The sequence below is a fragment of the Haemaphysalis longicornis genome, unplaced genomic scaffold (genome assembly GCF_048455015.1).
Source record: "Haemaphysalis longicornis isolate Haplotype H1 unplaced genomic scaffold, Haemaphysalis longicornis Haplotype H1 scaffold_6, whole genome shotgun sequence".
Taxonomy (NCBI): domain Eukaryota; kingdom Metazoa; phylum Arthropoda; class Arachnida; order Ixodida; family Ixodidae; genus Haemaphysalis; species Haemaphysalis longicornis.
This window is the reverse complement of record NW_027526407.1, coordinates 30,661,182-30,687,930: the sequence shown is the minus strand read 5'-3', so window position 1 is coordinate 30,687,930 and position 26,749 is coordinate 30,661,182. Positions and strand designations below refer to the sequence as shown.

The following is a 26,749-nucleotide window of genomic DNA, read 5'->3' as shown; positions in this document are numbered from 1 at the left end:
CCTTGAACGGTCTGCCATACACATATGGGCGAAATTTTGAAATGGCCCATATGATAGCCAGGCACTCTTTTTCGGAGGCAGAGTAGTTTTTTTCCTCCTTCGACAGACCACGGCTGGCGTAGGCAATTACCTTTTCGCAACCGCTTTGCTTTTGGACGAGGACGGCACCCAAACCTATATCGCTGGCATCCGTGTGCATTTCCGTTTCGGCATTTTCGTCGAAATGAGCGAGCACGGGCGGGTTTTGCAGGCGCTGTTGCAGCTCGCAGAATGCTTTTTCTTGGGCATTTTCCCAGGCGAAAGAGGTGCTATCTTTTGTCAGGCGTGTGAGTGGCTCTGCAACGCGTGGGAAGCTTGCGACGAAGCGCCGGTAGTATGCGCATAGCCCGAGAAATCTTCGCACGCCCTTCTTGTCTTTCGGTCTTGGGAAGTACGCTACGGCTGAAGTTTTTGCTGGGTCAGGTAGGACTCCCGCGGCGTTGACGACGTGGCCCAAGAACTTGAGGTCCTCGTACGCGAAACGGCACTTTTCAGGCTTCAGCGTTAGCCCCGACGTACGAATGACCTCGAGTACAGACTCCAGCCTTGCGAGGTGTTCGTCGAAAGTCCGGGCGAATACGACAACGTCGTCGAGGTATACGAGGCAGGTGTGCCACTTCAGGCCAACTAGCACCGTGTCCATGACTCGTTGAAACGTTGCTGGCGCCGTGCACAGCCCGAAAGGCATCACCTTGAACTCGTATAGGCCATCCGGGGTTATAAATGCAGCCTTCTCTCGGTCTCTCTCGTCCACTTGAGTTCGCTCCAATAAACTTGTTTCTTTTCCAAAACAACTGCGTCGTCCCTGGCTTCGTGACATCTGGTAGGTGCTGGGTAGCACCCTTCATACGCAGCACCTCCACCTGATGTCACGAAGCCAGGGACGACGCAGTTGTTTTGGAAAAGAAACAAGTTTATTGGAGCGAACTTGTGCTCCCCTAACAACTCAAAAGAATACAGAGGCGGCGAAACAGCGGCCAACAAAGTGACGTGCGTCGACGAACGTCGCAGAATCGAATACCCCGGCGTCTGCTCTGCCGGCCTTTTATCTTTCGGCGCGCGTGGTTCTGGAACCGTAGATTCGCATCGAGAACATTGTAGATCCGAGAAGATTATTCCGGGCTGTTCACGTTAGATCGGAATGCTCTCCCTATCAGAACTGATAACACGTGCGGCACAGAAAGAAAGAATGGAACACGCGCTTCCCTTGGCACAGAGATAGCACAGACCGGCGCAGCCGGGAGGTAAAAGCAAAACACAAATAAATAAACCAAATGCATGGTTCGCGGCAATATGAACAATCTTCCCCTCCCATTTTCCCCGTATCCCACAGCAGGACCTATTGGCCTCCTCCTATAATAAAGTCATCCATTCCATTCACAGGACCGCGCTTGTCTTGTGTTCTTCGTCGTCGCTGTCTCCCGCGCTGTGAACCCTTTTTCCAACATAAAAATTCCGGCTCATTCCTTCCATCAGCTTTTCCAGTCGTGAGCCGAGTGAGTCATAAGAGGAACTTTAAATAAAAACGGCGCAAAGTGAACGAACAAAGTCAGACCACCCCGCCACAAAGCGACGCTTGCTGCGTAGTACTATCGCAGTTGTAGATGCGTGCAACGGGATGTTGGGGCAGACGTTGCCTGGAAGCGAGGCATCATTGGCAGTATCCGAGTAGAGCATTCGCGCTGCTTTACGAGTAAGCGAAAAGAGACGGAAAGCCGTGACCGAAAATGCGCTGTTTTAATTTGCAATAGAGCTTTTTATGCTCATCATCATCATCATAAAGTGCAGAAGCAGGCTACTTAGGTCCACTGCACGATGAAGGCCACTGGCGCTGACTTCCAACCGCTTCGGTCCTGCCCTGCTAGAGTCCATTCTTTTGCCCGCAGGTCGAGTAAGGCCTGCTGAGCACGAGGTCGCGGGATCGATTCCCGGCCGCGGCGGCCGCTTTTCTGATGGAGGCGAAAAGCAAAAACGCCCGTGTGTACGAGATTTCGGCGCACGTTAAAGATCCCCAGGTGGTCAAAATTAATCCGGAGCCCTCCACTACGGCGCGCCTCATCGCCTGCGTTGCGTCGGCGCGTTAAACCCTACAATCAATCAATCAGGTCGAGTAAGGCACGGAGGATGTGCCAAACTTTCATAGTGGAGAGCTGGCCGCGCATTTCGTCGCAAATGTTATTCCATTGGCTCCTGGCTAAGGTGAGTGGGTGTGCGTCGATCGTCGTACGGAGGGTTTGTAGTTTGAAGCGAATGTTGCGTCGGTGTTTATGTTTTCGCCATCGCTCCTCTATGCTGGTGTAAGCCTCCCAAAGGTTACGGAGGTGCATCTCTACATACTAGGTGAGTGTCTACAAACCAGCGCTCTACTAAGACCCAATCTCGGAACGAAAACACTCAACTTATAGCGGACACTCAACTCTCGCCCACTGCCCTATGTGACAGCCTCCACTCCGTTTACATTCCACCGCCCTCACCACACCTTGTTGGTTTACCACAATACACTGCCAACCCCAAGCCAGACCTTGATGCCCCTTTGCAGAGCTACATGCGGTGATCCAAGCCCTGAAATGTAACACCGCGCCAGGACATGACAACATCACAAACACCCTCTGACGGCACCTAGACGATAGGCTCTCAGGCCTTGTGCTACTTTAAGAAAAAACTGCCTTTACGACACCCTCCCCTCCAGCTGGAAACACTCCAACATCACCCTCATCCCCAAACCTGGAAACCCCCCTCCACCTCCATACTCAATCTACGCCCTATCTCCCTTACTTCCTGCCTTTGCGAACTTCTCGTACAGGTACTGCAGAATCGTATTAATGCACACCTTGAACACACTCAAGCCTACCGCCCCCCCAAACATGATCGGCTTTCGACCCAACGTATCCACTCACGACGCCTTTATACAGTACCATCATGATTTCCACCAACACCCCCCGCAACAAGACCACACCTCTATTCTCTGACTGGACCCTCAAAAAGCCTTTGACAATGTCTCACATCATAGCAACCTTCAGGAATTCCATTCCAAAACCTAGGCCTACACTTCTATCACTATATCTATAACTTTGTTACACAATGTACTGCTACCATCCGCTTTGGCCATGTCCAGTCTGATCTTTTCCACATGTCAGACCGCGGAACGCCAAAAGGAGCCGTACTCTCGTCCACAGTCTTCAACCTCGCCCTTATCCCACTCTCCTGCTCTCTTCGCTAAACCCACACTACGCAGCACACTGTACACAGATGACATTGCACTGTGGGTTCACTCTGCCTCCGACCAACACATTGGAACAACACTCCAACACGGCCTCAACCAAGCTTTAGACCACATTGAACCTTTGGCGCTCCAGTGCTTTCCACAAAAATCCGCAGTCTTAACTTTCCCGCCCCCTCGCAGCGAACCGCCTCTTAACATCCCCCTGCCATCCAACTTTTTATACACTCTGACCCAATACCCCACACACCGAAACTTGAAGTCTTAGGCCTCACCCTAACTCACAACAGATCACCCGCACTCACCCCCCAGCACGTAAAGAAATGCGCTACCCAAACCACGCATCTCATTAGAGGGATCGCGAGCAAACACCATGGCATCACGGAACAGGACCGGCTCAGTCTCGTACACAGTGTTCTACTCAACCGTATCTTGTTCCGCCTACCATACCTTATCCACACAACTCGACTCCCTTGACGTCCTCCTCCGGAAGACGTATAGGCATGCAGTCTTGGTTTCCCCATACGCACCAACGCACCGCTTACTCGACCTCGGCATAGACAACACCATACCGGAGCACCTAGACGCCCACCACATCTCCCAACTCACGCGCCTTGCGTCCTCCCCTACATGGCACTACATACTCAACTCTATAAACGTACTTCCACCCACCATACCAATCCCCCCTCCCCATTCCACCTCCCATCCGTAAAAGTATCCGAATCCGCTCAATTCCTCCCCACATGCACCCAACTTTCCATGCAGCTCGGCGTGTGGACACTAGCCCACACAGGCAGAGGCGCTAATGAAGTGGTGCACGTACGTGCTCGCCAACCACGGTGTACGAAGGAGAGGTGACTGATCGCCTCGGAGGCGCAGCAGAGCAGCTCCATGGAGAACTTGTTCGGGTTCGCCTTCTTTCTACCAGAGGGTGCTAGGAGTATCGGGGCCATGTGAGCCGCGGACGGTGTGTGCTAGGGCGGCTCCGGTCTTTTCGGTACAGGACGTTTCGGTACGGGGCGTTTCGGTACGGTCTTTCGGTGCACGGACTTTTCGGGACACGGTCGTTTCGGGACACGGGCGTTTCGGGACACGGACCTTTCGGGATACGGGTGTTTTGGTACAAAGACGAATTTCGGCAAGCGCTTTAGGCGGAGCGCGTTGTTTACGGGGTGGTTGCAAGCACGCAATTCGTACCTATTTATTACAGATGTCCTTATTCGCGATTCTGCGTTATTTTAGGCAAGGCGGTGGTTTTATAGCCTTGCTAGAAAAAAAAAACATCGGTTTATGTATTAAATATTGGCTGAGATATTTGCAGCACTTAAACAACATAATTGTTCATTATTTTGTTTTTTTAGCGACTTTTTTATCACCGTATCTTATGTAACAAATCAGTGACAGTATCATTGTGTTTTTCACTCGTGTTTGACGACTTCTTATTCCCTGTTTTTTCTTCCAAAATCAGTGAGAACAGAATTTTTTTTATCACTTTGCGGAGTCCCTGCGAGAACGGCTGCGTAAATGAGTGCCACCGCACATGGAAAGGAACCTGTGATTTTATAAAGTAATGACGAAGACGTTGCAATTACTTGGCATTCTGCGTTTGTGTGCGTTGCTTTCTTCTGATAACGCAAGTACTTCAGGCATTATTAGCAATGCATTATATGGAAGGCAAGTATTGTATCTTGCTGCACGCTTCCATCCCGATTTATTCGTATATATATAGTTAGCAAAGACTGCGGCGGGTTTATTGTGTTTATGAATCAAAAGTTGGAAAAGTTGGAAGCGCCCTAAACAGAGTTTGCTGTTTGATGGTGTGTGATTTCCTCAATATTTCTTGTTGGGGGCATTTTTGTGTAAAACAGTGCAATAAACATGTATATGTTCGAACAAGCTTATTAGGCATGAATTATTGTAAAAACATGTTGCAAAAAGTAACAACGCAAAACTAAAATAGATATCTGATTAATGTGTGCCCGAGTTCAGCGAAATTAAAATTGCCTTCGTATGCCTTTGTCACCGTGACCGTAGTGGATAGCATTGGTGCACCGCAACATTTTTTTTGCCCATACTGCTGTTTAAATTACTCGCAGAGGTGGCTGCGTCTTCGCAAAGAAGTGTTGAAGCTACGGTCACTGTCGCGTCGCAAATAGTGTTCATGCGCTTCGGCCCTAAAATTCACATTCTAACCCGAGACGTCCCTAAGAACCTCTGTTCTTTCGAAACGGTATTTTCGTTTGAAGCGAACATAAATTCCTGCCACTGACATCCAAGCCATGCCCGTGGCTACCGAAAACCCGCAGTACATGGCCCTCGTTCGAGCAGCGCCACCTACGAGCGCATACGTCCGCGCCGAACCAAGTTTCGCCGCGCTCGCCCGCCGCTTTCAGTCACCTCTCCTTCCTACACCGTGTCGCCAACTAATTTAACGGGTAGCCATTTTCACTATGCCTCCACGCGATGCCCCTGTAGGCAAGCCAACCTCCCTCCTGCAATACAGGGATATTGCCCTGCACTACCGCCTTCTCCAACGCCGATACCCACCCTCGCACCCACACCTCTCTCAGGAGGCAGGCCACATGCTGCGCGTCCTACAAACACACACCTTCCCACACAGAACATAATGGACACACAGTAATCCACACCTGTCCAGCCTGCGGGGCACTCGACGCTCCTTACTATTCCATCTAAGAATGCCCCGCAGACCCGTACCCCCCGTTCCCTCCCCTCACCTCCAGGAGCAGATGTTGCGCGACCCGGAGGATTCAGGCCATGTCCTGACCACCTCCGAGGCCCGGGCGGTTGCGGCGGCCCTATGGGCCTCATTCACCCCCAATACCTGATCCCGATGAACGAAAAAATGTATTCCTTCCTTCCTTTGAATCCTTTTTGCCCCACATTTCCTTATTCCGTCCCTTTATCCCGTTATTGGCCTTTGCCTTGTAGATCCGTCTATTGGTATCCACTCTGCAGCCCTCGAGGTCGAACGGCTCTCCTTACGTCTTATTACATAGCCTGTCCAAGTCCATTCCTTTTTCTTTGCTTAAACTGTGGAATCATCTACCTCAGCTTGCTCCGTAATCCAGGAAGCTCGTTTCCTGTCGATAATGATTCGTTCCATAGCCCGTTTAACCGACCTAAGTTTGGTTTCTCGCTGTTTATAAGGCACGACGTTTCCGCTCCATATGTCCTAACCGGCATCGCTAATGAAAATTATTCAAGGGGGTGGTTCCTACAACATTGATTTATCTGAAAATGTGAACACCGACCTATTGCAAAACCTCTTTCCGGGAGTTTTCAGGGATTCATTACAAGAAATACCAAAACATGTAGCGCGCCATTCAGCAATGCTGAAAAAATATCTTGTTAACGTTTTTTTTTCATGCAAAATGGGACAACATAAAGATAGTAAAAATATAAAATAAATGAAAATTCAAAGACAGAAATTGTCAATATCAATAAAGACAAGAATACAGACGAAGCACTGGAGCCCTTGTTAGCAAAGTTTTTACGTCTTCTCCGGTTTCCATTACTTTAGTATAACTGATAACATACTGTGAACACTAGGACCTACTACGCTGGGCATCAATAGCTAAAATTTCAGGTATGCTGGTGTTTTCACGTTTCCTTTTTGTTAATCTCGAGCACATTTGCTGGAAGTACGAACCTCGAGGCAAGAAGTCGCTCCTTGCGTATGATTCGGCGCATTCTAATCTATTTAAATAGTAAGTGCTTACCTGTGCCTGAAAAATTCACTTGCTAAGTCATGCGTCCATATGATGCGACTTCATTTCATGAACCAAGTTAATCGCCTGATTAATGCAGGTTACCCCAGACATCTATTCACGTCCGTTGCCTAAGGTTTATTGAAGAAAATGAAGACCACGCAAAAAGTAATGGTAATAACGAAACAAAGGGAAGATTGCAGCATTGCCATACATACATATGGTTTCACATAATCTAAAAACGATTGCTCAGCGTGACCATGTGAGTGTTGTTTTTTCTGCTCCTGATTCGTTTTCGAGTCTTTGTAGGCGCGTAATAGTGATAGCGATTGTCTTCCAGTTTGTAGGAAGGAGCATTACGACAGTTCAGGTCATGGGCAACAAACGTAGCCTACTGTTTCCCTTTATTGTGTGGCACAAAATACATCGAGCGGACGTGGAGATGCATTAACGGTAGGTTGAAAGAACACAATTAACACGTATAAATGTGGAAAAGCGGTCATCTACAAATACATTGTAGAGACTGTGCTGGGTGCGAGCCTATCTTTAATAGTACCTCAATATTATATAAAAATAAGCATAACCTGACCACTGCTCACGAAATAGGGAAAACAAGAAGAAAACTGTGTAAGCGTTCTTCTGTCGCGCTATCAGCAAATGAAATCATCTATCTAGACAGTGTGTAAGCACATTGTGGTAGTGATGTCGTGGCAGATTCGTTATTTTTTTTTCAGCCGTTCCTTGTTCCCCATATTTTTGCTGTATTTATATTCGAGATGTAACAGCAATAAACTTCAGTTGAACTTCAGTTAAACTTCAGTTGTAAGTCAGCGCCTGTGTGACTCGCTCTCCCTATCGTCCTTGTTGGTTGTGTGCACTGTGAAATCAAGAATATGGAAGACCAACTCGCCCAAGCATCAGCGTCTTATCGCTAATCATCCACGCAATTTAGCGTCAGGTTGTGAAAGTTATAAGTTCATGTTTTAAGTACCAGTGCGTCTCTAAATGCAGAGAAACAGATGTAACTAATACATAGTTTCAAGAGCAGGTGTTTAGTAACCATCCCTTTTAAATACTGTAACCATATTTAAATAACTCTTCAAGAAGCAAATAACTTGGTTTCGGCACTCACAAAGGGGTGATTGCGAGGTACTGGAAGGGCGGCCGAGTTGTAGGTATTACGTTTAATGTTCCATTCTTCTGCCAGCTTATACGTTATGTTTGGTATAATTACGGCTGTTTCATGAGCGCAAGGAATATTATCAATACGCCAGGTATATTTATGCGTTATTCAACAAGATTTAGCGGAAATCCACCCTTTCTTACCGCAGCACGTTCCCTCAATTCGAATTATTGATCTCCTCGGTCTCGCGCTTTAACAGCCCAGCTTCTTGGTGTGCTGAGTTGGTAGAGCGCCGGTTCTGGAGGGGCAGTGGCCTCGGGTGCAAATCCCGGGCCAGGACAAATTTCTTTTTGAACTGCAAAGTTTCTGAGAAAGTTGTAAGGCTTTTCTTTGTATCTGTACGGCTGCATTTCTGGTGGATATCAAGTTTTCCTTCTCAGGATATATTTCTTGGCTGCGCCAAAGGTGAACACGCGATTGACACTGAGCGTGCATGTTACTAAACTAAAAGATACAAAGCTAGAAACCGAATACACTTCCATGTGGCAGTTGAGGTGCTGCTTGGAGACAGCTCTAATGCTGGCCGTCAGCATCAACACACTTCTTGCAGCTAGTTAAATACGTTGCTATTCAAGATGCAGAAAGTTTGGGATAGAAATTATGCTTAAGCTTTACGGTATTATTCCGTGAGCAGCTTCCTGAAAGGCACAGCAGTAATCTAAAAAAATTGAGTTTGCCCTCATGGTCGACGGCATGTGTATACTATGTATAACGGTAGTTGGATGAGTAACATAACACTGATTCTTCTTTGCACAGTGCTCATTTATTCGGAGACGTGATCTCTTCAGTCAGCTAAAAAATGCGCCCATCTAATTGACACCTTTAAGCAACAACCGTATATTTTACAAGTCTTTCGCCGTACCGACGAAGGCAAGCAGTTGCAATGTTATCCACACAAGAAGTCTTAGACTTTCACCTGAGCAACAAATACACCAGTATAAAAATTTTCTGATATGGAGAAATATTGCACCGTTGTAAAAATAGCATATCGCAGACGAGAGACAAAGTGGTGGTGTATTTTCAAGGTGCTAATAAATGCCTTTCTTTTCAGTGATGGTTTTGCTATAGAATATGTATATTAACGATGCAGCAGTTTTTTCCTTTAGTAAATAGTGGAGAATTATTCTAGGTTACATTCGATGAACCTACAGAGAGATATACTTTAAAGGTATTGATGTAATTTCTGGCATTGCCTATAAGAATTGGAAGACTGTTCAAAAAGATTTTATTAGTCCTCAATGCGCCTGTTACATCTTTACCTTTCTGTTTTGAGTTTCAAATGAAGTATGCATCACATAATTTACGGCTACATGCGATTTAAATCGTTATACCTTTGCACCTTTCAACCTTTTTGGGATATACGTATTCCTGCACAAGTGACAGAAAGTTCTGAAGCACTTCCAAACTGAGCAAACGACAGCGTCCTTGAATTCCAAGAGACGTTCTTTTAAATATATTATTACAGGTGCATTGTTTTCTCTAGAGTGGTGTTTCAGTTCAAATATTGTATCACTCATGCATCGTAATCTCTAGGGTAGCGGTTTGTTCTATAAAGTCGGTGGTTAGAAGGAATACCCCTTGTCATGTAGGATAAAACAAAAGACCAAGCACAGCCCACTGTCCAAATAAATAGCAAACATCACGTATCGAGAACGCTACAGCTTCTTTGTTAACAAGAATAAAGTGCCCGTGAAATCTGCTGTTTTATTTTTGCGTGGTAAGTGATATACATTTGTTTTTTTATTGATTGATTGATTGATTGATTGATTGATTGATTGATTGATTGATTGATTGATTGATTGATTAGTTGATTCTAGGGTTTTTCGCGACGACGCTACGCAGGCCATGAGGCGCGCTGTTGTGAAAAGTTCCGGTTTAATTTTGACCACCTGGGTATCTTTTACGTGCGTCCAAATCTCGTACACAAAGGCGTTTTTACTTTTTGCTTTCATCAGAAAAGTGGCCGCCACGGCCTGGAATCGAACCCGCGACCTAGTGCGAAGCAGCGCAACGTCTTAGCCACTGAGCCACCACGGTGGGTTCCATTTATTTATTTATTCATTTTAGAGTAGTGTTCAGAGGTGCGGATTAAAGATTTGGTATAATGCTTTTGGGGAAGAGGGATTAGGGACTGTGGCCAAGCAGGTTATGAGGAACACTTTGCCCAACTTATGGAAAGTTTTCAATATTTCGAAGGAGAAAATCCAACCTCTGTTATACAATTTGAATGTCTGAGAAAAAACACTTGTCAGGTAATTCAAAGACCCTCTTTTGCCATTTTGACAAAAAGTATTGCATTGTTTTACAATCAAAAGCATTTTATAGCCTATTATAGCCGCCCAGTTAAGAGTCTTCTAAATATCCCAAGAGGCAGTTCATGTGGTTCACCTCTTACCTGAAGTCAGAAAAAACTTGCTTCTCATTTTTACAAAGAAAACAAGGGGTACAATGCAACCAATTTATAAATATGAGAAGCAAGCGCAATATCTAATTGCAGATAAGAGGGTACAATGTATTACCGCGTACAGTTTGTTGATTGTGGTTTACAGAAGTCTTTTTTCCAGCATCTGGCAGCGCCTGGCTGTCTTATTTGTTTTCGAAGAGACGGGCGTGTCCCCCTCTCATTCCTTTGTATGCAGCACAGGCTATGTTATTTGATATGGAGTGTATTTCAGTGAACCACGTCGTCACTGGACTCGAATAATCGTGTTTGAAGTAGGGTTTCTCCATTAGAAGAACCCCTAAAAAATGCGATATGCTATTTTGAAGGCGCCGCTCTAAGTTGTTTTGAGATTTCTGCCAACACACTAACGTCAGGGGGCCGCCGACTCGAAGATCTACCGCCAGAGTTTGGTCTCCTTCCATAAGGATCTGGAACAAGAACGACCGCAAGTAGCACCATGCTGCTAGAAGGAACCTTAACCATGGTCCAGCAACAGCCACAGGAATCTCCAATGTTCAGAGGACCCCCTCCGGATGATCCGGAAAAGTTGTAGGAGAATCAGGAAGCCGGACTGTTAACAGACTGGATGAAGAACCGCTCGAACATTTGTATTTTTATTTAGAAGGCTCAGCTATCCCCTGCTGCGCGCTTCATCACCTGCGTTGCGTCTTCGAATTAAAACCCACTATCAATCAAGTAGAAGGCTCAGCTCAAGGGTGGTTGGAGAAACATTAGAGTACACTAACATCCTGCAGCCTCTTCCAGACAAATTTTCTAAGAACCTTTACTACGTTTGTTTGAAAAGAAAAACCTAAGATAGTGGTTTCTGGGCGAGTTTGTGCATCTTCAAGGTAAAGTAAAAAAACCGCAAATTTTGGACGGCCACTAAAAAGGCAGGAGACGCAGGACAGGCGCACACTTGCAACTAACATTTATACACCAAAGTCGCATATAAGTCCATGGGGAAACACCGCAACTGATCATGCACAATACAAAAAATGATGTCACTTCGCATTACAACAATAAAAACCAACAAACCAAACACACTAACTCCGGTCATCAATAAATTTCATCTCACTACTGTGCAACCACATCGACGTTTCGCTGACGCACTGATGACCCAGCTTTTTTATGTAATATGCTTCGCGTATCTACTTCGCCCAGCTAACACGGCAACTACACATTACCTTAACCTCCTTGAAGAGTGGCTTACACGGTTTACACGTGCATGCCAAGGAGGGAGTGCGTAGATACCCGCTCGCGCTGTTCTGTAGCGATAATTCATGCTCTCGCAATCTCACATTAACGCCTCTTGCAGTTTGGCCCACGTAAACATTGCCACATGTCAGCGATATTTGATAAACTACCCCGTGCATCAATCAAGGCAGGCATATGTGTGCTTTTTAACGCACCCTTTTAGTCCAGCTCGACATTTGCCGATGCGCAAGCACATCCCGCCTAGCTTAACCGGTGCTGAAGATGCCACCTGAACGCCATACCGTTTCATGACCTTCTTCCAATTGTGGGACGCAATGAGCACATAAAGCGCAACTTCCCATTTGTTATTCACGCGTTCTCTTACAGGTTCACGATTGGTATTCTCGGCTTTCATTTTCTTTAGCACCACCTCCACCGCTGCTCACGCCACCGAATCGGAGAATCCTGCCTTTTCTAATCTTGCAATGTGTGCATTAAAGCTTTCGTGCACTTTGTGCGAACATGATCTTTTAACAGCTAACGCGATGCACAGGGTAGCTATCACTCACCGTTTTCGAATGTGCCGATTCATACGGCGACAATTCCTTTTTGGACCTTGGGTTATATATCCAGCACAAATGACTCTCACAGAAGGTTATGGCGATGTCTAAAAACAGAATCGTGCTGTCATTTGTTAGCTCATGCGTGAAGGTTAAACCTTTGCCATGGCGGTTAAAGACATGAAATGCCTCGGCGAAAGCGTCTTCATATTTTGAAATGTCTGGCTTTTTTAAAAGTACAAGAAAATCATTAACATAACGAAAAAGATTAAGAACCTGGTCACTGTCAAGCCCTTCGCTGACTGTGTTGCCAAATTCAGATAAAAAGACATTGCACAACAAAGGAGCAACACAGGAACCTATGCAAATACCTTGTTTCTGCACGTAAGATGAAGGCATTTAAGGCACGTAAGGCACGGCAAGGTGAAGACGGACACTGCTGGGAACGTCATGCTGCTTGGTGGTGCCTTGGTTCCCGACAAAATGTTTACCACATTAGGGAAAGGTCCCAAATTCAACGTTGAAATCTCTCTGGAAGCTCATTAGTAGCTGAACCTCAACCGGACACTGGTCAACAAAGCAGAGGCCGAGGCCCAAGAGATGTGCTTACTGGATGGCGTGGACAGCCTCTCCAAGACAATTAGGAAGTCTGGCGACCAGTCAAAGCGAAACGACCCCATTCAGGTATCGTCCAATTTCTTAAACACGACAACCTCAAATTACTGCAGCAAGATAAAAAAGGAGGTTTTGCCGTAATGCCATCGGAGATTTTTTACGACAAGGCTTCGGCCACCGTCAGCAAGAACTCCAATCGTGTGTCGGTGAAGACTGCAACGATAAAAGCAAAGGCCGTTTCCCTTGTGCAAGGAAATGGAACTGCAGAAATTTGCTTCCGTGGTCAGAAAAATAGAAGGAGACTGCTTGAATGTGTTTTTTACCGCGAAGATGCACAAAGATGAATTCCGGTCCATTGTGGGCGAAAGAAGCACATCGCAGTACGAGGTTAGCAGGTTTCTGCAGAAGTATTTGAAGGACTTAGACGTGTACGACCCGTTTGAAAAAAAGCTCCGAGAGTGTTATTAGTTTCTTTCAGTCGAATGATGACATTGGTCATGCTTTTCCATTGACGTAGAAGATTTATTTTGCACTGTCCCATCATGCTCAGTTGTTTCAGGCTTTTATAAGATGTATTGAATTCAAAGGAGAAGTAAGTTTTCAGAATTTAGCCGGGATGAGGGTAGATAGGTTTTTAGAGCTGCTAGAATTTTACTCACATCTACTTTTTTTCAGTTTGACGAAGCCCATCACGTGCAGAAACAAGGTATTTGCATAGGTTTCCGTGTTGCTGCTTTGTTGTGCAATATCTTTTTATCTGAATTTGACAAAACAGTCAGCGAAGGGCTAGACAGTGACCAGGTACTTACTGTTTTTCGTTATGTTGATGATTTTTTGTACTTTTAAAAAGCGAGACATTTCAAAGTATGACGACGCCATCACAGATGCTTATCATGTCTTTCAGTGACATGAGAAAGGTCTAACCTTTACGCATGAGTTAACAAAGACAGCATGATTCAGTGTGTACACATCGCCATAACCTACTGTGACAGTCATTTGTGCTGGAAATATAACCCAAGGGCCAAAAATGAATTGCTGCCGTATGAATCGGCACATTTGAAAACGGTGAAACGGGCGATGCTACCCAGTGCATCGTGTTAGGTGTTAAAAGATCATTGCTCGCACAAAGTGCACGAAAGCTTTAATGCACAGATTGCAAGGTTAGAGGAGGCATGATTCTCCAATTCGGTGGCGTCAGCAGTGGTGGAGGTGGTGCTAAAGAAAACGAAAGCCTAGAATACCAATTTTGAACTTGAAAGAGAACGCGTGAATAACAAATGGGAAGTTGTGCTTTATGTGCTCATAGCGTCCCACAATTTGAAGAAGGTCATGAAACGGTATGGCGTTCGGGTGGAATCTTCAGCACCGGTCAAGCTAGGCGGGATATGCTTGCGCATCGGCGAAAGTCGAGCTGGACTAAAAGGGTGCAGAAAAAAGCACACATATGCCTGCGTTGATTGATGCACGGGGTAGTTTATCAAATATCGCTGACATGTGGCAATGTTTACGTGGGCCAAACTGCAAGAGGCGTTAATGTGAGATTGCGAGAGCATGAATTATCGCTACAGAACAGCGCGAGCGGGTATCTACGCACTCCCTCCTTGGCATGCACGTGTAAACCGTGTAAGCCACTCTTCAAGGAGGTTAAGGTAATGTGTCGTTGCCGTGTTGGCCGGGCGAGGTAGATACGCGAAGCATATTACATAAAAAAGCTGGGTCATCAGTGCGTCAGCGAAACGTCGATGTGGTTGCACAATAGTGAGATGAAATTTATTGATGACCAGAGTTAGGGTGTTTGATTTGTTGCTTTTAATTATTGTTATGCGAAGTGACATCGGTTTTTGTATTGCGCATGCGCAGTGGGGGTGTTTCCTGGTGTACTTATACGTGACGTTGGCATAATAAATGTTAGTTGCAAGTCTGCGCCTGTCCTGTCTCACCCCCATTTTTGTGGCCGTCCAAAATTTGCGCAGTTTTTTACTTTACGTTGATGAACGACCTACGAACTTGGTGCAAACGCGCACGCAACATCCCTACAAAGGTGTTTGTTCGATAAAGAATTGAAGAGGCTGCTTAGTCGAGGTGACCCAGAGAGGGCAGAAGAGAAAATTGGCGCAACTTTCTAGTTGGCACAGGGTAATTTACATAAGCATAGGGTCATTTACAAAATTCCGGTGAAGTGCAGAAAGCTTTTCATCGATAAACCGGGCCAATGCATCAATGAGCAAATGAGGGAGCATTGCGCCTTAGTTCTCAATGAGCGTGCACCTGGGCTATAACTGTCGACAGCGGAAGTGCGAACCAGTATTTGATAGTGTGAGGATCCTTGGGAAAGGCAGAACCAAAAATGAAAACCCGCCGCGGTGTCTAGTAGCTAAGGCGTTGCACTGCTGAGCACGAGTTCGGGGGTTCGATTCCCGGCCGCGGGGCCGCTTTTCTGATGGAGGCGAAAAGCAAAAACGCCCGTGTGTACGAGATTTCGGTGCATGTTAAAGTTCCCCAGGTGGTCGAAATTAATGCGGAGCCCTCCACTACGGCGCGCTTCATCGCCTGCGTTGCGTCGGCGCCTTAAACCCTACAATCAATCAATCAACCAAAAATGAAAAAGAAATAGTTAAATGATTGTTCATCAGACAACAGCAGGAAGGCGACTACGTTAGCGCACCGTCTATTTCCATCAGCAATGAAGAAATCGGGTTCCTACAAAATTGGGCGGTTATACGCCTCGAGATTCGCGATCGCTGCGCCGCCTGCCGCCGCTTCTCCGCGGCGTCTGCGGGATTAGCGCTGCGTGGCTGATAGGTGGTCATGCAGTGTTTTGGTTCTCTTTCGCTTCTCTTTGCCTTTCCGCGCACTAAACAACTTGTTATGGTAACGTCTGTAAGCTAACTGCACGTTTAGGGCACTTAAAAAAAACAGTTGCGTATTGGTAGAGTGCTCTAACGCTAACACGAGCTACCCGGGGAGGCGGTTCTGCGCGCTTCTTGGCCGCTCTTGCGGGCGTCGGCGACGGCAGCAGTCACCGCTGTCAACTTCGAACACGTCAGCACAAGTGAATTCTATTTATTTGTCGCCTCGTTTAGACCTGATATTGGCACTGTAATAGGTTGGTTCGTTTTGCGGCGCAGACAACAAATGCGGCTTTGCTTCGAATATGTACGTCGTAGAAAAATATGTTTCGGGGATGTGATAACCCAATAGCTGACAAAAACTTGTGCCTTTTATGGGAACATAAGCCACGTGAAAATGTTAAGTACACTCAAAGGCTGTGCATTGTCAGATATCTGCCGACTCATGCCTTATAGTAAGAACCAAGGTATATGTTAATGAAACCAGGGGAAAATGAATGGTCTGCAAGTCAGGCATAAATAGAATAGTCGTACTGGAATAAAAAAAAAACCGAGTGCAGCTTCTGAAATGCTAAAGACGTTTTCTTGAGCAAGGTACTATTCACCAGACCAACTAGATGCGAAATGCACTGATATTTCGCAACATCGGGGGGGGGGGGGGGGGGAGAGGAGGACGCTCAACTATCGTTGTTTACAAATTCGGAGCGAAATCAGCGAATGAATGTTTTAGTAATCACACACACAAGCTCCGTGTTCACTTTTTGTTTGTTTTTCGCCTTCAACGAACGGCTGATCACTCGGCGGACACATTTTTTGATGAATACAAGGTAGGCAGTTAGTTCACAAGCGATACGAGGTGTCGTTGGAAGAGTTGATTGATTGATCGCAGGGTTTAACGCACCGACGCAACGGAGACGATGAGGCACGCCGTAGTGGAGGGCGCCCGATTAATTTTGACCACCTGGAGATCCTTAACGTGCGCCGAAATCTCGTACACACGGGCTCGTTGGAAGAGTGTCGTATCTGATAAGGGTCTCTAATTTCGGTTTATGCTAGATTCTGCAGTTTCCCTGTGTCATATGGCGATGTTTCGAAGAAGAGTTTGGTCACGGACACGGATTACTCTATAAGCCCATCTTCGCGCTTCTCGTGGAGGATAAATGTAACAGATGAATCTTTTCGAGCGCTCACCTCGGGACAAGGCGACCCAGCATTAAATTTGTCGTCGTTTGCTGACTGCGGAGTGTAATTTTGCATTATCCATCGTACTTCTTTGGTACAATGTTTGTGAAATTTATGCCGCATTGGCTTGTTCATGGTACTGATCAATATCTGATATGTGATATTGGCAGGCGTAACTTGCGTGCTGTCAGATATGAGTGCTCCGCTGGATTTTGTAAGTGCAGAAAGTCGATTTACATCATAGTGTGTATGGCCGCAACATGACCATCGGAGGAAACACTGCTTACTGAATTTCAGGGCAGCGGAATTGCAATCAGCTGATGCAAATGCTGGCTTCGGGACGCCGGCCTGTGACACATGCCCGGCGCTCATATAGATCTCACTAAGATCGCGTCATAAACGTTTATACTCTCGTGAACACAGCACGCTTGCAAACAGTGTCTGCTCTACGTTATTCGGTATTTCGAACGCGGACAAACGTTAAATCGCTGTCTTGAACGAGCCCCAAAAGCAACGGCGACAGTAGAGAGCGGGCCGGGGGACTCCCGCGCCTGCTTTCGAAACGGGCCGCTAGGGGGATTTCAGTGGCGCCCCTACAGGCCGCGCTCGAGGCGTATAATACGGAAGCAGAAGTTAGCTGAACAATAGCATTTCTTTTAATCGAATAACGCATACGTGTTGGCGCATGCGTTGATTTTGTTATTCGAACGGGTTATCGGTATCTTCTGTAAAATTCCAGTTGCTAGTCCAGCGTTGTGTTGTCCAACCTCTCCTTGTGTGTTGCGTCCTTTTTTCGCTGGTTTCCAATCCGTCAAAAACTCTTGCAGCAAGCCCAGCTGTGTCAAAAAGCACACAAGTAGGTTTGGGGAATGTGCGATTGGGGTGGTATACAGGATCACCCTTTCATGCAAAAAGTCCTGCGTTGGCCAAACTGGCATATGCCTTAATGTAAGGCTCAAAGAGCCCTATACGGCTGGGAATGCGCAGATGGGGGCAGGGCACCTGGCTGATTATTGCCGTATGTGCATGGGTTGCACACCAGATTTCTGCCAGACACGCATGGTGTAGAGGTCTTCCTTCTTAACATACCGAGAAATCGCTGAGCCTTTTTTGATAGGCAGAGAAGGGGAAATGTGCTTCAGCGCACCGTCCTTGGCGCTGTCCGCAAAGGAATTCAATTTTTTCGAGAGAGGGGAACGTGGTTGCTTATGAGCGATAGGTAAATTTCTGTACCCAAGTGTGGGTTCAATTAACACCATGTGATATGGGCCGGCTCCGCAATGTGGCCATTGATATGAGCGATACAGTTTTGATTGTTTTCGGTGAGTTTTTATCATAACCATTTGAAATAGCGGAAAATTTGTGTTTCCCTATTTTTGTGGCATAAACTGAGTGAAAGTTCGAGCGTGCGTTTCTCCTCCTCTTTATTGTTGTCCCTTCTTGATGTTCGCTATTACAGTGAATTCTTTAGTAACCAGCTCGCCCAACTTAGCGCTTTAGTCATCTAATGTGGGTCACGTTTAAATTGAAACTTTTCGGTACTTTTTTTCGCACACGAGAAAAAGGTTTTACAGGACTTTTTATTTCCAATTTTCCTTTGCAGGGTGCAAAGAGTATGTGAAAACCCGCATTTTCTTGTTACCGTCTCTTTAACAATATGACAATAATTAATACCTACAAACTGATAAGATATAACTTCTTGCGACGGACCCTAAATTTTATAAGAATTAAAAATTGATTTATTAATTTAAATGCTTGCTTTTTCGTGTTCACGTATTTAATTGCAAGATGTGACATGCACAACTTCTTTTTTTTTCAGATGCAAGAATTGTATACTCTGTTTTCCTACTTTTCGTTGGAAAGGCAGACCGGTGCGGTGTGCTCAAGTTTACTTCTAACGCCGGTAAGCCAGTGAAAATGCGTTGCACCTTCAAAGCATAGCCTAAATACCATGCATACATTTACTCCCTTATTGTAACGCTGTTGTCATTGTAGAGTGCCCCGCAGGACAGGAACGGGTGGAGGACAATTGGAGAGGACTGCTTCATGCAGCGGACCTGGACCTAAATGGGCTGTTTACGATTGTGATAATAACGACGATGTAGCGTGTTAAATTTGTATGCTTGAGCAAAAAGCAAATTGGCACCATCGGTGGGAAAAACTGGACATTGTGACCTGACGCCTCGGTTAATCACGTACATCTTATCAGTAGAAACGCTGCGCGTAAAAAGACGGACTAAGACAAAGGGCACAGGACGGGCTCTGACAACAAGGAGACGTACCGGACCTGTGCCCGTCCTGTTCCCTTTGTCCTAGTGCTGTGTTTTACGCGCATTTTTTCTGCTCATAAGGTGCAGCATGAACTAGCCCAATGACAAAGCTGTAGTACCAATGGACACTTTTCCCTAACCTTACCACGCCTATTTTCATTATAACCATTTCTTCTGCTTTCTTGCAGTGCGTTCCTGCACTTTTACAAAGAGCAATCACAGTTCTATTTAACAAAAAATAATATCACCGGGACCTTTTTCTCACTCGCAGAGTGCGTCAACACCAGCATATATACGTATGTAATGAGAGCGGATGGAAGGTTTAATCGGGGTGATGTAGTTTATGTTTCCTTGATTAATGTATTTATTAATATTATTATCCCAGCAATGGGTCGTGTAATGTTGGGGGCTTTAAACTTACGCAAGAAGTAAATTATCAAGTTCACAAAATTTTTTTTGCGAGTTGTCGCTAGCAGCAGCTCGAAGTTGTACATGAAGAAATGGAAGCCACCGGCAGTTTATTGAAAAAGAACTACAGCCTAGAGGATTTCGCAGCGGTTTTATGAACATGGTCTGTCAAGTTTCACGTAAAGGTAACTTTTACCGCGAGTGATTTCACTTCTACAGTTAGTAATACAAGATTTCTTTACAGATAAGAGCAATGCGGAGTTTTTTCTTATTATTGAACTTTACGGGGCAGAATTTAGCTATGTTCAAATTCTCTAACATTGCGTACACAAGTCTGACACCGCACCTGTACAAATCTAATATCAACGCGCATGAGTTGTCAATAATTGTGACAGAAAAGTATAACACAAGGTAAGAGGTGTTGAACCTAACATTTCAACGAATACCCCTAAACCATCCATTTACAAAACGTAAAAAGTGCGGAAATACTGATCTGTGGGCACGCCGGACGAATATTTATAGGGCGATGATGAGAACTACTTTTTAATACACGTCCCTCACATGCGATGACATACCCTTTCAACTGGCCAAGAGCGAGACTAGTATTGACCGAAAGCCATACCTTATACAATGTGAGGTTGTGTAGTAATAATGAGTCAAACGCCTTCCAACCTCAACAAAACTGCATCTTCGGACAGGTTTGGGTGGATAATGAAGACATCGGAAACAAACTCCGTTGGTTACTTCATATATGATAATCCAGAACGAAAACCATGCTGCGATGGCGAAAAGCATCACCTTCAATATATTTCATGACAGACAAAAACAAATGTCCGGATATGCCTAGCACTAAGTATTGTTAGTGATATCGACTACTATTTGTGTACTTCCTCTTGAACCCGATTTTGTTTATAGGTGCAACATTCGCGCGTTTTAAAACACGGGGCTGGATTTGCATTGGCGAGATATAACTACAAATGGAGTCACTCACCCAACGCTGTGCCTCTGAATGGGATTGGAAATATAATCGACATATTATAGCGTGTAAAAGTTATAATCATATGGTAGGGGGGCCACATCTTGTGCATTATTAATATTAGCTTCATATTTATGAATGGTAAAAGTAACAAGGCAACTACGTAGAATTTTCACCTCAAAACAGAAAATAAAAATGGTTAAATTCCTGGGCTATACCGAAGATTTTTTTCATGTAATTTCGGTTTGTAACTGTAGCAGGACTGTGAACAGAGAGTTCGTATGCAGAATCCACGCATTGCCGCAATCCTAGCCCAGAGCTTCAGTTTAGATGGCCGCGTGGCCATCGTTGATGCTAAGCTCCCTCGGAAGCAGCAGCAATGAAGCTGTGGTGCAACCACGGCATAGTGCAGAGGTTCGTGGGAAATATAGGCCAAGCAATAGTCCCATTTGGGGCATTTTTATTTTTTTACATGGTATTTATACCGTGACTACGTGTGCAATGAGAGAGAGAGAGAGAAAAGACCTTTATTCGGCCGAAGTTACAGGCCGAGCATGTCCACCGCCTCGGCGACCAGTCTGCGCTGTTCTTCTCCTTCAGAGCCAAGCCAGTCGGTCCAGGTGGTGATGGAAAGGGATGGGGAGGGATAGGAGTCGGATAGCTGAGCCACCGGGCAGTAGAATAGCGTAGGCAGTGGTGCAGTTGGGACAAGAGGGGTCTGGTCTATAGCGATAGAGGAATAGGCGGGAGGGAGTAATCAGGGCATTCATTTGGATGTGCCGGAGGAGTCGAGCCTCCGTTACGGTGAGTGATGGGTGAAAAGGCGGGTAGAGGCGTTTGTCAAGACAGAGCTGAAGGTAGACCTCCTTGATGGTACCGCGAAGGGAGAGCCTCGCACCGTCCTCCGAGGGCCCGGGCCAGGGGATCAACGGTGCCCGGTGAAGAGTTTCGCGGGCGAGTTGATGCGCCAACTCATTTCCGTCAATCCCGGAATGTCCAGGGACCCAACGGAGGAAAACGATGGATGGCTGTAGAGCGGACACCGCTCGTTCGACCTCCTGTTGAAGGATAGAAGGTAGTGAGCGATTTTGTATGTGTTTAATAGCGGCGTGAGAGTCAGAAAAGACTGTGTATTCGGGGACGGGGGGGGAGAGAAGCAAAGGACTGAAGGGCATGGGCAATGGCGAGAACCTCAAGAGACATTGCTTCCGGAGGGTGAAGGTAAGGGCTGCTAGTGTGGGTTTCTGCTTCAGCAAGGTGAGGGTGGTACAGAATGTAACCGCACGAGCCTCGAGGCGCCACAAAGGAGGCATCTGTGTAAGCAATTCCTTGGGTCATGAAAAGAGGAGAATGATGCTGCGCGGCCGCATGACGACGACCTGCATGAAGGACAGGGGACATGTCTGATGGGAGAGGGAGAATACGAAGGTTGGGCGCCGAAATTGCGTCGGGAGGGCTAATGGGGGAGAGGGGAATCGGAGATATACCCGCCTGAACCAGTAACCATTGACCCTGACGGGTAAGGGAGAGCCGAGAAATCTGGGAATCTCGATGGAGATTGAGGAGAGAGCGAAGGGAATGAAAGAGGCCCGTGGCAAAAAGCTTATCTGTAGAAGTGGTGATAGGGAGGTTCAGTGCTGCTTTGTAGAGTCCCACCAAGGCGGTCTCAAGGGTATTGAGTTGACTGTTGGTGAAGGAGATGTAAGGGATAAAGTATAAGAACTTGTTCAGCGCGAGGGCGTGAGCAACCCTGCAGGCATTAGCTTCGTGAAGACCCGCACGTCGAGTGACCACACGACGTAGAAGGTGGGTTACCGAGTGGCAGGTCGCGACGGCGCTGTGTAGGGCTTGTATGTTCTTGGCTGCATGCAAAGGAAAACCAAGAACCTTGCATTTGGTGACGACAGGAATGGGAGAACCAGAAATATGGAGAGAGATGAGGGAATTGTGGGCGCGCTGGTAAGAGGAACGGTTGAGAAGGAGAAGCTCGGACTTTTCCGGAGCAGGAGAAAGACCAACAGCGGTGAAAAAAGAGTCGGTGAGATCCAAGCCACGTTGCAGGGTGCTCTGCACATGGCCCGGGGAGCGAGATGAACACCAAAGGGTGATGTCGTCGGCGTAAAAAGTGTGATGAAGATCAGGGATTTCAGATAGTTGGGAAGCCAGAGGAGTCAGCAATATTGAAAAGGGTGGGGAAAAGAACAGCACCCTGAGGAGTGCCTCGAGTGATGTGGTGGGGGTCGGACAGATGAGAGTCGACTTGAAAGCGAGCCACTCGGTGAGAGAGAAAGGAGCGGAGATAGGAGTACATACGGGAGCCGCAGGACATTGCGGCAAGCTGTGCCAGGATATAATCATGGCATACACCGTCAAAGGCTTTACGGACATCGACGGTCACCAGAGCGTGGATTTGGGTGGGAGTGGAAGAGAGAAAGGTGTGCTGGAGAAGCAAAAACATATCCTGAGCACCGACACGGCGACGGAATTCGATGAGAGAATGAGGGAAGAAGTCCCTCTTTTCGAGAAATTCAGAGAGGCGAGTCAGAGCCATATGCTCAAGGGTCTTATCAACGCATGACGTTAAGGATATAGGCCGAAGGTTAGCGATGGAAGGAGGTTTTCCAGGTTTGGGAATCATGGTAATAAGGGAAGACGTCCAGGAGCTAGGTAGGCTGCCACTGTCCCAAGCTTGATTAAAAATCTTGAGGAGGAACTCTTTCGCATTGTCGGGGAGGTTGCGGAGAGCCGTGTATGTGATGGCGTCTTCTCCAGGAGCAGAACGCTTAGCATTTCCAACCAGGGCCGCCTCGAGCTCCCGGAGAGTGAAAGGGCGGTCCAGATCAGAATTAGGTTCACCTGAGTAGTCCATATAGCTAGAAGTAAGAGGGGGCGGGAGATAAAGAGAGGCTAGTTGGTTGAAGAGGTCGGAGGCTGTTCCTTGAGCAAGAGCTTTAGCTAAAGTGGGAGCAAGCGTGGGCTTAGTGCCTGGGAGAGATTTAAAAAGAGACCATGGCGATCGTGAGTGCAAAGCAGAGTCAAGATTATCGCAGAGAGCACTCCATCAAGAATGTTCGAGAGAAGCGCAGTGGGCAACAATCTCGTCTCGTAGAGCAGCGATTCTGGAAGCGAGCTGAGTATTTTGGGGTTGAGAGCGGAAGGAGCGCTGCAGTCGTTTACGCCGGCGCCATAAACGGAGAAAGTGAGGGTCAGGGTCTTGGATTGGATGACGGATGCGAGCACGACGACTGCTGCTCGAAAGCGCAGCGGCAATGCCCGACGTCCAGTTCTCATACGACGCAAAACAGTGGGAGGCCAGAGCCGTGCGGAAGGTGTCCCAGTCAATGTGAGTGACGAGGCGACGTCGCGGGATGTGGGAAACGGATATGGAAAGATGAATCAGAAAATGGTCGCTGAGGAGGTTTTCCGCTGTGACCTGCCACTGAACTGTGCAATGAAATATTTACTGTCGTAGTGATCTCGCAAAGAGCCAGCGGCTTCTCTTCGGCCGTACCCAGTTCTTCGGTGTGGAAATAAGAGAAGTGAGCGAAGGTAGCCCATTCACCTAGTTTCCTTCGTTATTCTTGGACTCTTTTGGTGTCAGAAAGGTACACCCTAGTACTTGGGCATCTTGGACAATTATAAATGCCAGCGTACAGCCTAGGGTATCTTGCATACTTCGGTTTCAGCAGTGTCAGGAGATCAGGAAATTCCCCAACATGGCGGAAACGGGTGCGGTCACAGCAAGGCGACGTCAATTCTCGCAGAATGTTAACTTGAGTTGAGTTGTGGTGGACGACGGACGTGTTTTTTCAGCTGACCGATGACGGCAAGACGACGAAAGCGATGTCTGAGTTTTTTCTTGTCTTAGGGAGCTAATGTCCTAGAGCAAATAGAAGCAACGTTTAGTTAGTGGTAGTAGTGAGTTAAAGCAACTTTTTGAAATCGCACAAACAAGGAAACAGGCTGTAGGCAAGCATCGCAAAGTGTTTGTCCTTTCTTTTCGAGAGTAGTACGTGCGGGAGAAAGTGGCAGTACTAACTTTGTGGACGGCAGTCAGGTATCTCCGAAACATGCCGCCGATGAAGAAGCCGGGAGTTGCGTGCATGAGGTGCGAGTTGGAGAGAGAGAGAGAAACAACTTTATTTTTTCCCCAGAAAGCCAGAAGGGGGAGGAGTGGGATTCATCTGCCCTTATTTTCAGTCGTCGGCCAGGAGTCCTTGACCTCTGGCGGCTTCTTGGGCTTCTTGGATCAGTATTTGCTGAAGTACGTCTTTGGAGCTTAGCAGCGCTGTGTTCCATTGCTCCTGATTAAAGATATTTATTCTTTTTGTTGATTTTCGCTTTTCTGTGCGTACCCATATTATGTGTTTGAGGTTTGTTCGTTGGCCACATGTTTTGCTGACTGTCCCGGGGTTGTAGTAGCAATACAGAAGTGGGTTAGGGAAAATTTCTGTCTGTATTTGTCGCCAAGCGATGGCCTAGGATCTATTCAGGTTGTCGCGTGCCTCCGGGTACCTTTTCCCGCTGCATCTTTAGTGGTACAAGATTTCTCTATATGTTGTGAGCGGGTCTCTGTCATTCGCTATTTCATCTGGCAGTGTGTCCGCATGGGGTAGGGGGGCTGGGTAGACGAGATCTCGAGCAGCCTCATGTGCGACTTCATTGCCAGGCATTCCGGAGTGCACCGGAGTCCATAATAATGCAGCTTTGGCTTCGGGGGCTCGTTTTATGTCTCTAATAATATTGTATGAGGTGGTCGAGATTTAGCCTCTTGAGAAGTTTAGGATTGCTGTTTTCGAATCGCTAATTATTCTCTTTGCCTTTCGGGTGGCCATGGTGAGGGCTATTGCTGCCTCTCTCCGATCTCCGGAATTTGGTCCCAACCGTGCAGGTTGTCACAAGAGATCCCGTATTGTTCACGACCACACATATCATAGATTTTCTTTGAGGTCCTTATTGCAGTGCCGTATCTGTGTATTGGATACCTTCTAGTTTGCCATAGTTCTTCTGGAGAGCCTTCGATCTCTCATGTTTGTTTTCTTGGTTTTAAGTTGGGTGCATGTTCGTTGGACTACTGGCTATGATGAAGGTCTCTCGGATCCTTGTGTCCATTTCTTGTTTGGGTACCTCCTGCTGCACTCTGGTTCCGATGTTTAGTTCGTCTAAGTTGTATCCACCTGTTTTGCTCCTTGAGAGTTTCTTGTTCTGTGCTGGTTGTTGCGCTTCAATTATCTCATCCAGCGTGTTGTGTGCTACAAGGGCCTGTAGCTTCTCATTTGAGGTGCTGATCGGTCTTCCTATGGCCTTTTGTACGCTCTTTTAATGAGGTTGTTTACCTTGGTTATCCTGTTTTCAGTTTGAAGAAGGGAGTCGTGTACGCAATTCTTTATATTATGTATGCTTGTATGAGTCTTATTTCCCTGCCTTCTTTGACCCGTTGCTGTCGATTGGTTACCCTGGATATGAGCGTGATGGTCTGGTTTACGGTCCTCTCCAGCGCGTTCACCGCTTCGGTGTGTTAATCGTTCTCTTGTATTCCGAGGCCTAATATTTTGATAGCGTTCACCTTTGGAAGGGGTCTGTTCTGTAAAGTGACCATGATCATTTCATGTTCCATTGGCGTGTCTTTATTCGATTTTCGGTACTTTTGAACCGGTAGTTCTGATTTATCGGGGAGCATTCCAGGTCTCTCGAAGGCAAGAACTCCACAACCTTGTCTATAGCTTCTTGTAATGAAGCTCTGTATGTGCTTATCACTGCCTCTTGCCACCCATAATGTGAGGCCATCCGGATATATGGTGTGGTTGAGATTCTAGTTGTATTAACCTTCTCAGGGAGGCCTATCATCGCCATGTTAAAAAGAATAGGTGATAACACCGAGCCTTGCGGTTTTCCTCTGTTAATCATGTGGAAGTCCTTTCGATTCAATTTCTCCAATCTTTAGCTGGTAGTTCTGTTGTTGAGAAAATTTGTAATGTAGTTGAAAGTCTCTTCTCCAAGTTCGAGTTTATCGATGGAATTTAGTATCGCCTCGTTGATGACCCTGTCGAATGCTTTGGTGATGCCGCATACTAAAAGG

General features: G+C 46.5%; 1 protein-coding gene across 3 annotated transcripts in view; it reads left to right on the top strand.

The window, feature by feature from the left end:
• The window catches only part of LOC144141457 (uncharacterized), a 100,077-nt gene that overhangs the window by 48,703 nt on the left and 24,625 nt on the right, over positions 1-26,749 (top strand). For 2 of the 3 annotated variants that reach the window (XR_013316612.1, XM_077673012.1), the window contains one exon: positions 18,836-18,919. Coding sequence is in view for 2 of the 3 variants with exons in the window: in XM_077673012.1 (XP_077529138.1) it covers positions 18,836-18,919 (84 nt within the window). In the remaining variant the exon portion in view is untranslated. Of the gene's footprint in view, positions 1-18,835; positions 18,920-19,011; positions 19,595-26,749 lie in introns of those variants that run through there. The other variant, XM_077673011.1, reaches the window with a different exon arrangement.